General features: G+C 43.9%; 1 protein-coding gene across 2 annotated transcripts in view; it reads right to left on the bottom strand.

Annotated features, from left to right (window-relative positions):
- Positions 1–13,102, bottom strand: part of GRAP2 (GRB2 related adaptor protein 2) — a 44,704-nt gene that overhangs the window by 22,437 nt on the left and 9,165 nt on the right. For both annotated transcript variants that reach the window (XM_027822606.3, XM_037882061.2), the window contains one exon: positions 211–313. In XM_027822606.3, coding sequence (XP_027678407.2) covers positions 211–288 — 78 coding nt within the window. In that variant the 5' untranslated portion in view covers positions 289–313. The remainder of the gene's footprint in view (positions 1–210; positions 314–13,102) is intronic.

The raw sequence follows: 13,102 nt of genomic DNA, 5'->3' as shown, positions 1-13,102 counted from the left end.
GAAATAAGGAGGATGGCAAGCACTGTGAGGCTAGCCAGTTCTCCATGAACCTCCAGCAAGCCCTCCATGGAACACTAGTGGCGTCTGGACCACAGTCTGTGAACATCTGGGCTGGCCTATGTTATGGCGGGAGGCACTGGTGCAGTGGGGTCTGGCAGGAGTCACATGGTTAAACAGTCCTCCTTTGGTGGCGCCTCGGGCTGCACTTACCTTCAGAATGTCCCCGGCCCGGAAACTGAGTTCATCCTCTCCAGAAGCATTGAAATCAAATTTGGCAATGGCTTCCATATTGTGCCTTGGTGACAGGGCAAAGCTGGAAGAGATACAAATATGTCAATGTCTGGGAGGAGCTGGGACCTCTGAATCTAGCTCATAGAAGGGCTTGTTATCTCCTCTTGCTCAGAACACTGTGAACTGCACATTGGTGCTGTGATCTCGTCTTACTCAGGGTACCAGGGGCATTAAGACCAGCCTGTTGGTTAATCTGTAATAGTCCCTTGCTAGGGGCAGTTGGCCTGTATCCAGTGTTGTGATCTCTTGTTTAGGCCCACAAACCATTATTGGATTGAATGAAGTTACCAGCTAGGAACGATCCCATTAACCGGCGTGGCTGATGGGCATCGGAACGAGACTCAAATTAGTGGTTCACTTTTCATCAAGAGGGCTCAAAACATACCAATGCAGAAGCTGTTTCCCACAGGCCATTGTCTCCACACAATAATCTTATGATGAAAATGTGCACCCCATGCCCAAGCAGGCTGATAATAGGGATGACCTCAGTGTAAGTGATAACAGCGTTGTTCTGTTAGCTATTCCCTGTGATGTAAGTGACCCCCTCATCCAGCAGAAGGCACTCATCCTCCACAATGGCCTACTTATTATCCTTATGAGAGATACACACTATGGGCAAAAGGAGGATCTTACAATAAAAAAATTATTTTTTAGACTGTGAGCACCATGTTGAAGAATGAAAGAAAGACCTTTCTCTACAAAGGCTTTTTGACATGGATAGCCTTGATTTCCAGTGAGGGGAAAAACTCGTGTACAGAAAGGTTGTACTCCCTGTATGGGAGGTGGCAGAAAACCAAATTGTAGTACTTACTGCTTAAGCCACATGAGTACGACATACGTGTCCAAAGAGTCCAGATTTCTGGAGCCTGAATTCACATCTTACATGTGTTTAGTGGCAGTGAAAGGTACCAAACCATCACCAACAGCCCTGCAAACCAAAATCTTCCTTTTTGTAGCATGGGAAGTAGCGGTGCAAGCTTCAGTCAATCAACACTTCCTGCTAACATAACTGAGATGTGTGCTGGAAGGAGCATTTTTAGGATCAAAAGGAGTGCTCAGTTCCCATGGCTCACTGAATCTCTGACTTTTCTGCTGAGGCTGCCAATGGCAGAGTCGAAGTGGCTCAATTAGTGTCAATTGCATTGGTGTTTTTTGTGATGTAGGTACATGTCGTTCCAGGAACCAGTGGGAGATGCTCCTGGGAAGTGCATTCACAAAGGCCACTAAACAGCTCTCATATGGGAATAACTTTCAGCACTTCTAACCCAGACTGGACTGCAATCAGTGACCTGGAAGTTAAAGGCTCCATAGCCCATCTTCACTCCCCCAAGGCATCCAGTCTGTACAAGCAGGGAAGACTCTCCAACTTGCCTTACCTGAAAAGCTTTTATCCAGAGGACCACAGAAAGAAACTTCACCAACAGCCTCTCTAGAGAAACTTTGGTTTATTGAGCTGCCTTTCATAGCAGAATTGAGAAAGACCAAAAAGTGTTAGCTCCGAACAAGACCCAGAATTATGCAAGAAAAATGTCATGTTTAAAATTGATGGGCCACTAGAGATTGATTCTGAGAATTATCTTCTCTCATTCCCAAATATAAAAGGATCTTCACATGCTCTTCTCCAAGGTTTCTTTCAGCATTTTCTTTTTTGCTGCTTATTTGAGGTGAAATTGAATTCGTGTGACTGAACATGAGGCAGGCAGAATAGAGGCAAGGTGTGTGACTGTCCACACGCAACTCTGCAAGTTCAATGGGATCCTGTCTTACTTAAGTCCTGGGAACTCCCACACAGATATACAAATGTAGTTCAGTCCTGACCTGCAGTATTTCCCTTGCCCCTCGGAGTGTTGCCAATGAACTTCAGTAGTGAACTGCACCATTTTAATGGTCTGCCAGTGTGCCTCAATTTTGGCCTGCAAATTCTCCCACCATTTCAATCCTGTTCACCTCCTTCTCTCTCCTTCCTGCCCTCCCCCTGATTTGTTGATGCACCTTAATTCTGACACCTTTTGGTATCCCAGTCCCAGGGCCTCACACCTATCTGCCATTGCACCTCAATGCTGAGCACCTCAATGCTGAGCTACAATTGCCCCATGCTATTCTTGGGTCCCCAGTATAGCTCTGCTGATGCAACTCAGCCTTGACCTGCAGCATCCCTTGCTATTTTAGCCACTGGAGTTCCTTATCTTCAGCCTGTAATGTCACACAGCTACATGTGGTGACGATGATTGTTATGTCACAAGGGGAGGATTAGGATTTCAAACGGGGGAGCAGGTTACCATTGTGTGAACTATAAAAACACAGATTTTGTTTTCATGTAAACATCCCTTATTAATAATGATTATTTAGAACGATGGGTAGAGAACTAAAGAAAATGCCAGCAACCAAAGCAGAGTTACTTTAAAGTATGGCATGTTTCTCAGTGTTTTACCTTGAGGCACTGGGCTGCTCTATAAAGATCACAGAGGGCTGGGTGAATACATCCTCAAACTCCCAAGTGCAGAGCAATAATCTCAGTTTGAGACAATCAGTTAAAAACAACAACCTCTTTGAATACGAAGTCTTGCTTTGATTTTTGCCCTTTGGTGGAATTAGAGAGCTCAGTGATTCTTTCTGTGGGGAGGGAGAGCGTTCATTTAATTTTTCAACATCCAGGCAGTTACATGTGATATTTGACACCCTCCCCCTCAAAAGGAGCAGTGTTGGGGAAATAGTTAAAGGCTCATCTCTCACTTATTTTCAATTCCAACCTTGGGCAGTGACCGAGACACAGACACCTCTTCAAACAATCTAACAAATGGATTAAATGTATTTTTCCTTGCCAGAGGCTGGATTTAGGAGTGACTCAAATACCATAAAAAGAAAAGGAGTACTTGTGGCACCTTAGAGACTAACAAATTTTCCACAGTATGCATCCGATGAAGTGAGCTGTAGCTCACGAAAGCTTATGCTCAAATAAATTGGTTAGTCTCTAAGGTGCCACAAGTACTCCTTTTCCTTTAACAAATTTAAGGTGCCACAAGTCCTCCTTTTCTTTTTGCGAATACAGACTAACACGGCTGCTACTCTGAAACCTGTCAAATACCATACACAGTGTCGGCTAGGTTGATAAATCAGTACTGCAGTAATACCATGGCCTTAAACACTTTCCCCACCAACTACTAAAGCACCACTGGTCAATAATCCTGTCTTTGAACCCCAGCCTAGCATTTTTCAGCACCTGAACTTCAAACCAGCCGTGCATCTCTGATCCTATTCCTCCCTTCTCTTGTATCTCCAGTTTCCTTATACTGTTCAGGTCAGTGCTGGGCTTTTTATGAAAGCTTTCCCACTAGGTGCTCATTCTTCCTCTCTCTACATGTGTATGACTTCCATCAGCACTTGTGTGACAGAGAGATGTTTGATTTTTTGTCATCACTTACATTTCTCAGGCATCGTTTCTCCTAAGGATATCAGAGCACTTTATGGACTGTGAGCCAAATTCTGCCTTCAGTTACACAGCACAACTCCATTAGCTACAGTGTAACTGAAGGTAGAATTTAGTCCTGTATATACTGTATTGGGTGAAAATCACCCCAGTACAGAGGGCAAGCTCAAGGCCTATGCATCACTTAGTCCCACTAAGGCCTCTGACTGCTAGAAGCTGGGACTGGATGACAGGGGATGGATCACTTGATGATTGCTCTGTTCTGTTCATTCCCTTTGAAGCGTCTGACATTGGCTGCTGTCAGAAGACAGGATACTGGTCTAGATGAACCATCGGTCTGACCCAGTGTGGCCATTCTTATGTTTGCTTAACCCCTATTTCAGGCATGAATGTGAATTAACTAGTGCTGTCTTGCTGCACAGAAATGAATTTTACTTTTAGCGATCACCCCCTGTGTCACTGAACTGCCGACGCATCTAGGCTAGAATGCAAGTGCCAGTCTGTGCTATCAGTGCTACACCAGAGTCAAAGGAGGGGAAGTGAAAAGTAACTTCACCATTTGAAACTACACAGGACATATTTTAGGTCAGTAGAATACTTAATTCCGTGAGTTGGAATTCAGCCAGGACACTGAGGTTAACACCTCCACATTTATGAAAAGTGACAAGGGCTATTTAATGACCACAAGTGATCAGGTGATAAATCTCATCTCATCTGAAATACAGCACTCCAATAATAGAACATCCCTCCTAACCCCTTGCTGGGGCGTTGGCTTGGTAGTAATGACTCAAGAGGAAGAACACCACCTACTAAGTCACCAGCACCACTGTCTGCATCACTGGGGTTTTCTATGGCAGCCTTTCATTCATTTATTGTCCAAGCTCAACTTTGTTTTGCTTAGTGTGATAAGATCACAGCAAGGGAGCATGGCTGCAAGCAGGGGGCATATTCAACAACCTTAACGAGAGCTTGATTTTCAAGCCTGTGTCTTACATAAATCAGACCCACAGCTTCAACCAGTGAGCTTTCCTCAATAGATGTGAAGTGGCACGTTCTGCTGTGCCTTTTTGGGTACTGCAGGTGTCAGAGTTTAAAGTCAGAGGGGCCATTAGATCATTTAGTCCAGTGATACTCAAACTGAGGCTCATGAGCTGCAAGTGGCTCTTTAATGCGTCTCCCGTGGCTCTTTGCAGCACACGATGTTACAATTACTAACCAGTCAAGGTGCTTTTACTATGTTATTAACCAATTAAGTTATCAACTTGCACTAAGTTATTAACTTATTGGCTGTGAGAATAATTATATATAATGTTCATCTTTCTCTAGAATTAAGACTAAGACAGCTGTGATGGGAGTGTAATCCACAGGGGGAAAGGGTTAACATCTCAGGACAAGGGTGGCAAACCCTAGAAGGGAGCCCTACAGTGAAGGAATTTCTAGGCGATCAGAGAGGCGAGCCGCTTCCTGCCTCTTTCCAGGTTGGGGGTTTGCCACCACCAGCTCATTTTCATTTTTATTTATGGCGTAGAAAGCCATTTTGGCTTGACAATAAAGACATCTCAAAGCAGGACATTTCCATGAAAATTTCCATATATACATATACACTAAATATTTCCCACCATACCATTTAAATATAAATATTATATAGTAAATGAATCAATGAATTCACACTATTGTGGCTCTTTTGGGTAATGTTGATTGTTAATTTGGCTGCTGAACCACTAAGGTCTGAGTATCACTGATCTAGTCCTGTATATCACAGGCCACCAACACCACCCACACACTAAACCCAATAGCTAAAAAGAGAGCAAAATATTACAACCCATGGGACACTAGTCTATTATATACGATAGGCAGAGACAAAAAGTCTGAGGTGCACCAACATTCAAAGCAGGGAAATGATTAAGTGAGATATACCTTGATAATCCTGGCAAATGACCTGCACCCATATGCTGCAGTGGGAGGTGAAAATCCCCTAAGTTCACTGCCAATCTGACCTGGGGGGAAATTCCTTCCCGGTCCCACAGATGGCAATCAGTTAAACCTTGAGCATGTGAGCAAGAACCAGCCAGCCAAGCAGCTGAGAGGGAGGATGCGTGGTGACACCTCAGAACCCTGCCCCACCCTGCCCACATGTAGGTTTGATAGTGAGTAGGGATGGAGTCCAACATTCAACATCGGCACAGGAATGAGAGATGACTCTGTATCTAAAGCACCTGAGTAGGGGGCAATCATCCAGAATGAGCGATGATATACACAGTCATTGTTGTCACCAGATAAACCACATCCAAGAGGCATTGGGAAATATTCTGTTCCAAAAATGCAAGCCTCTCACCAGTGCATTAATAGAACAGCTCCATTAACTGTCAGAAGTACTAGTGCCTCCAGCCATTACAAGGCATGTTCATTACAAATGGATAAACTCACAAACGTATTAAATACAGCAGCGGACAGTGGTCATATACATGTTCACCAGCCGTTTCCCCTCATAATTTAAGGAATGGCTTCCCTAGATCATCTGGCAGAGGAATCTGATATGTATCAGAAAGCCCAGTGTTTCCCGTCAAGTGGGGGTGGAGGCAATACAAGTGCCGTCCATACCTAAAGGAGCAGCTCCCCTAGGTCAGGCCGCTGAGAAATGGTATATATATGTGGTAAGTAGGGGGCAGTGGTGAGTGCACGAATTCACACTGTACACACCAATCTGTCCATCTCATACTGTGGAAGATTTCACCAATGGCCATTTCTATGCATCACCAATAGCTCAAGCCCCCTTTTGGGCTGGTTCCATATCTGCTCTCACCATATTCTCTGTTCTACGCTACATTAATTTTCCTGCCCTGTGAATGGCCTGAGAGATTGAGAGAATATGTTACAAAATTGAGTGAGCTGTTTGTTTACTGCTGTGGGACCTAATCGGTGCCCCATTGAGAGACCCGCTGTGAGCAGTCACTCACCCCGGCTGTCTGGCAATGTAAAAAAATTGTCTGGCTTTCTGTTAGCCAGCCAAAACACTCCATGGAAATGTCCTGCTTTCAGATGTCTTTACTGTCTAGCCATAAAACTAAATGGCTTTCTACGCCATAAATAAAAATGAAAATGAGCTGGTGGTGGCAAAGGAGAGAAACAGGAAGCGGCTCTCCTCCCTGATCGCCTAGAGATCCTTCACTGTAGGGCTCCCTTCTAGGGTTTGCCACCCTTGTCCTTAGATGTTAAACCTTTCCCCCTGTGGATTACACTCCCTGGTCTTAATTCTAGAGATGAACATTTAAAGGTCATGAAGACTCTCCAGAGTTATAATTAAGGATAACAAATTTTTTGGAAGGGATATTAAGCTGCATTCTTCTGGGGCTTAGCTAATTTGTACAGTGCCTTGCACAATGGAGGTCCATGACTAGGGATCCCAGGCACTACCACAATACAAATAAATAATAAATAAATAATAATAATGAAGACCAGGATGAGACCTATTGTGGGGGACAGATTATCCCACATCTGCCTACTGTGGGGTTCTTACATCTTCCTCTGAAGCGTCTGGTGCTGGCCACTGTCACAGACAAGATAGATGGATTATGGGTGTGATCCATTCTGGAAAATCCTATGTTGAAAAACTATGATTCTGATACACTTGCATCTATTTGGGTGCTTATCTGAATGATCCAAACTAACTGAGCATGCAAAAGGGGGCTGGCAATCTCATAAGAACGGCTTTATCACAACATTTTCATCATCTCTTGCTTCTGGATGGGATGGCAATGTCAGGTGAAGAAACTTTCTCATGGCATTTCAGCAGTTGCACTTTCTAGCCAGGAAGCACAGGAGCAATCACAAAAATGAAAGATTTTTTTTTTTTACTGTCAAAGAAATTAAGACTTTTTCCAAATGCCAAATGGTTTTATCTGATGTTCTGGGAAAGGTTAATTGATTTGGTTCGGTTCCGGTTTTGTGTGCTTTTAAACTAAACTGGGTCACCCCCATCCTTAATTAGCTAGCCTCAGGGAGGCAACATTGTCAAGAAATAGAGGAGGAGGGTAAGTGGATGGAAGCTTGGAAATGAGGGGAATTCTCAGCTGTCATGTACTGTAGTGAATAATAATTCATCAGCAGTGGATGCTGGAACATCAAGTTGCAAATCCACACAGAGCTGAAAGATATGAATGGGAGCTGTCCAGCTTCTCCTGATCTCCCATCTATTCCTGTCCCATGATCAGATGTGTTCCACACATGGCAGTTCATCCTCTCTTACAAATTCCCTTTCCAAGGATGGCTGGCTAGGCTGTCTGCAGTGAGAAGTCATTAATGGACAGTTATTTTTGCAGTCGGGGAGCAAGTGCACAGAGCAGGTGATGTTATTCAAACTTCTCTGCAGAGCTCCATCAATACACTTCAGTCCAGATCTGTGGCACCTCCTGCTATTTAGGTTCTTTCTGCCCTGAAAACCCTGCCCCTCATTCTTCACCTGCAAGCACTCCTGCCTGGTCAAGTCCTAGGATTCTCAAACAGCTCAGTCAATGCACCATGATCCTTAAGTACAAACATCCCCTGCTATTCTAGTCCTGACCTGTCACCATCACACTCATAACCCACATTCAGTTTGGCTGATATGACAAAGGCCTTGTCTATGCAAAACTTTGTTACTGGTATAAACTATGCTATTTAGGGGCGTGGCATCCCTCCCCATACAGGAACAAGCTATAACTGTATAAGCACCTTTATATCAGTATAACTGCATCCACAGTGGGGGGAGGGTGCTGGGGTGGGGGCTCTAGAAAGGTAACTATACCAGTATAACTATGGTACAACTTTTGTATGTAGACAAGGCCTTAATCCTGAACGACAGAGCAATTTGCTATCCCAGTTGTGTGGCCCCTCCCCACTCCTCTGTTAATCCACCTCAAAAGATATCATCTGCCATTCCAATTGAAGAGCATGTTGGTATGTTGGAGGGATTTTTGTTTTACAATAATATGTTGCTATGTTCCTCTACTTTCATTTTTAAATGCAAGTAGAGGAACATATTTCAAACCATTGACAAACATCACAAGATGAAATATTTTCTCTCCATCCCTCTGATCCTGCCAAGTTCCTCCTCTACGTTTCCCTTCCCCTCACAGCAGATGACTGAGTTATGAGTGTTTCACGAGCAGCTTTATCCATGCTAATCAGTTATGTCCTCCTCCTGCATTTGTAAGGTGATTACACTGAACCGTGCTCGTGACATCACAGCTTAGCACCTTGGCAGCAATTGTGAGATCACAAAAACTGAACTGTGGCAAAACTGAGCGGGGATCAGCTGAGGAGGAGGCAGCAACTGACTACAATGGAGAATGGGATGTTTGGGCCCTTTTCTGCCTAATCCTTTAGGTCCCAACCATCCTTCTATATTTCTCTTAGCTTCACTGAACTGCTTCAGTGCTGCCCAATAGTCCAGACACAAGCCAGCGTGTTGCACCAGCTGCCTAATGCTTTGAACACACCCAGGCAAACCAGGCCTGCTGTGCCAGGTAATTCTCTACATAAATGATGAGTGAAATACACCCACCATGCCACCAAATCTTCCAGCTCTGTCCTAATATTTAGCTGACTACAATGCAACATCAATGCCAGACAGATCAGCTTGGCGCAGCACTGGGATCTGTGGCTTCTGGAGTATGAGCTCTGCTCAGAAATCCTGATGATTTTTCACAGGTTCATACTCTACATTCAAGCAAGACTGATTAAAAAACAAACCCTCATCTTTAGCTGGTATAGCTCTGTTGAAGTCTATGGGCTATGCTGAGTTATACCAGCTGAAGATCTGGCCCTGTGGTTTTAAAATACTCTTTCATTTACTGCTCAAAATGTGAAAAATATCTGCAGCAGATGGGTGGAAGGGGAGAGGGAGGTGATGCTGCTGACAAGGAAGGAAGCCCCCCCCCCCCCCCGCCTCTTCTAAAGTCCCAGAGCCTGGTGCAAAAGGTGCCCCGTGCTTGCAATGAAAGACAAACATGACACTCGTACCAGTGACAGACTCACATATCCAAGCAATGATGATGATAGTTGATCCTGTCACTGCCGTTTTCCCGGATATCCATTTGAACTGCAGATAAGCTAAGCGGGGGCGGCCTGGCCACCAGGCCAAAATCAAAATGTGCTGCACGGGCAGCTGATTTTTCTCCCTGGCTGTTGCCGGAGAGAGACAGAGTGAGAGACAGTCTTCTTTGGTGCCCTGAACCCAAGCCCAGCGCACGCAAGCACACATTCCATTCCAGGGTTGAAATGATCACTGATGATCCCTGATTCATTGGACTTTGTTGAGCCTCCAGCTGAAGCAAGGGAAGGGTGAGGTCTCCCTCCTTTTCTGCTCCCCCCACCCTGCTTCTCCCCTTTAATCATGATAAATATATTTTAACTCGCTTGATTAAGTCAGCCAGACAAAGCACCCCTAATCTGCCGTGATCAGGGCTCTGGATTTGCAACGGCGAACATGCTGTCTCTCTATCAGACAGAGCAATAAGGGGTTGCTAATGCAGCCCCCATTAACAACTTCGTACAGAATGAATTTTCCCTGACTGCTCCTGAAGAGCAGGCACTTGAGGAATACTGTGTGATATGAATATATTCGGATTGATCTCTTTCTGCAAAATGGACAAGCTTCCCCCACTAGCCCCCCACATAAATATATAAAGTATGAAAAATGTAGCCACTTCATTGTCTCTAAAGGTTTTTTGATCTCATCGTAACTTATCTAGTTAACTGCCTCTAAATTCTTCTCGTGACTCTTTGTAAGTTTTAGTATGGACTGGTATGTATTTTAATGCAAGTCAGTGTTAGCTAAATACCAATCATGTGCTTTGGTGCGTGAATGTGTGCGCATTTGTACTTGTGTTCTGCACACATGTAAATCTGCTTTTGTATGTATGGTGTTTGCACTTATACAGTTTGCAGTTAGGCCACGAGTGTGGAAATAAACTGCATATATGTCTGAGTACATATGGATATGTGTAAGGAAATACTGTGTAAGTGCATGAATGCATGTCTGAGTTTGCTTTTGTCTGTATACATGTCATGCATATGTGGATTTGCATACATGTGTATATACTCTAAGGGCCACAGCCTCTGCTCTGACTGATCAGTGGCACAAGACTGAAATCCAGGGGATGAAAGGTGTCATCTTTGCACTCTGTAGATGAGTGATGGGCAACCTGCGGCCCACGGGCCACACACAGCCTGTCAGGCCAATCCGCTGGCAGGCCGCCAGACAGTTTGATTACTTTTACACGGCCGCCTGCAGCTCCTAGTGGCCACGGTTTGCCGTTCCCGGCCAGTGGAAGCTGTGGGAAGCAGCGGCCAGTACGTCCCTGGGGAGCTTTGGGCGAGAGCTGGGAGCCACTAGGGGCTGTGGGCAGCCGTGTAAATGTAAACAAACTGCCTGGAGGCCTGCCAGTGGATTACCCTGACGGATCATGTGCGGCCCGCTGGCAGCAGGTTGCCCACCACTGCTGTAGATCCTGGGGCTAATTAGCACAGATCCAGTCTCCAGTGTACATGTGAGCCCAATGTACATTTAGACCAGCCCCAGGGCTGCTCTAAAACACAGCTGCTCCAAATGGCCATTCTGGCAAGCAGTGACCAGGTGAACATAGAAGCATTCTTCCTATGTTCCTTATATCAGAGGCTGGGATGGAGGGTGTCAAAAGTGATGCTACACCTCACAAGGATTCCCCAACCCAGAGAAAATCCTTCAGGGGCCAGAAGCACTAGCGTTAGAGCTTCTTTGTGCTGCTGGCATGGTGCAAAGCAGCCAGAGTAGGACTCAGGATCTGATCATATGGGCCAGATTTTCAAAAGATTTCAAGCACCTATAACTGGGTCCAGATTTTAAAAAGAGCTCAGCTCCTATTTAGGCACTTAAATATGGAACAAATTTTCAAAAGTGTTCAATACCCAGTAGTTGCCATTGTGACACTTGTGGATAGATAAAGAGCTCAGCACCCAGCATGCTAGACTCTTCTGAAAATATAGCCACTTATTCTGGTGCTAACTGAGAACTGCGCTCTTTTGAAAATTCTGGCCTATATGTCTGTACCTGCATATGCACTGTATGTGTGCATGGATGGTATCCTTACTGTGTCTGTGTCTCTATTTTATAACCAATAAAAATATCTGTAATTAGGTATGCTAAAATAAGGATAATCATATTTTATGTTTTCAGAGCATAAGTTGATCTCCATGAGGGTCAGGAAATAATTCCTGTCACCATCTACAACTGACTGGGTACAAAATACAATACTGGGCATTATAAACCAATTGTCTGATCTGGTAAGACAAATTTTGTATTCTGTATTTCTACTGCAGCATGATATATAGGAATGCATGACTATGACATGTCTGAACAACATGGCATGAAAGTCTGCTAATATAGACAGGCACATGTAACTGCATTTCAAGTCAGTTACTGCATGTGCTTCACCATGCCAGCAGACACAATTTTGTGTAAAATGGGAAGCAGAATGATATCAATAAGGTAACTGCTATTTTCCTTACTTTTGCATAAGATTCAGTTTGGCAACACAGACAACTGTGAAAAACCTGTAACTCTGCAACTAAAATTACAGTCTGTGGCAGCAGATATAATTTTGCACAAAAGTGGAAGCACAGTTAACACAATAAGGAAATGTAGCATTTCTTTATCCTTTTAACTGTAGGTCTATTTCTGCACTAAATTGCCTCTGACTGTACAAGTTGTGGTTTATTATTGCATAGCTCTCTCTTTTTCTTTCACCTTTTTTCCTTATAGTTCATCCTTTCTTCTTTAATCTTTAACATAACAGTTAAAATAAGATTAAATACCACAACCTCGGTCAATACAAAGTTAAGTATAAGAATTTAGCACAAGTATAGGAAATCCCATAATTAAGGTTCATAATAGCAATGTTAACTTGGCAACATTGTACATACGAGGCCAATTTCTGCTCTCAGTGACATTTGTTCTGAGACCTGAATTTGATCCACTCTGTATACAAAGAAGCACATTGAACTGCAAAAACAGCAACTAAAATTGCTACTATAGATGTGTGCCAAGAATTAATGTTTCTGTCGGAACCTTAATTTATGAACGTTCTGACTTTTGTATTTACACTCTCAACCTCAGTGTTCCATTTACACTGCTTTTTGTCTTTAATATACGCTGACTGCTTGATTCTCATTTAAGTATAGGCTCCGTTAGAATGCCAGAGTGGTGTAACAGGGCCATATGTTGAAATTAGAATCAAGCCCTGTGAGAGTGCTTTTGCATGTGCGAATGCTTGTGCAGGGTTTTTAAAGTAATTAAGTACAATAATGGATTTTTTAAAATTAAAGGTGCAGCTCCAAGAAGGAATTAAGTTTATTTTCGACCAGAAG

This window comes from Chelonia mydas, chromosome 1, assembly GCF_015237465.2.
Source record: "Chelonia mydas isolate rCheMyd1 chromosome 1, rCheMyd1.pri.v2, whole genome shotgun sequence".
Lineage (NCBI taxonomy): Eukaryota > Metazoa > Chordata > Testudines > Cheloniidae > Chelonia > Chelonia mydas.
Note: the sequence above shows the minus strand (reverse complement) of the source record. Positions and strands in the feature narration are given on the sequence as shown.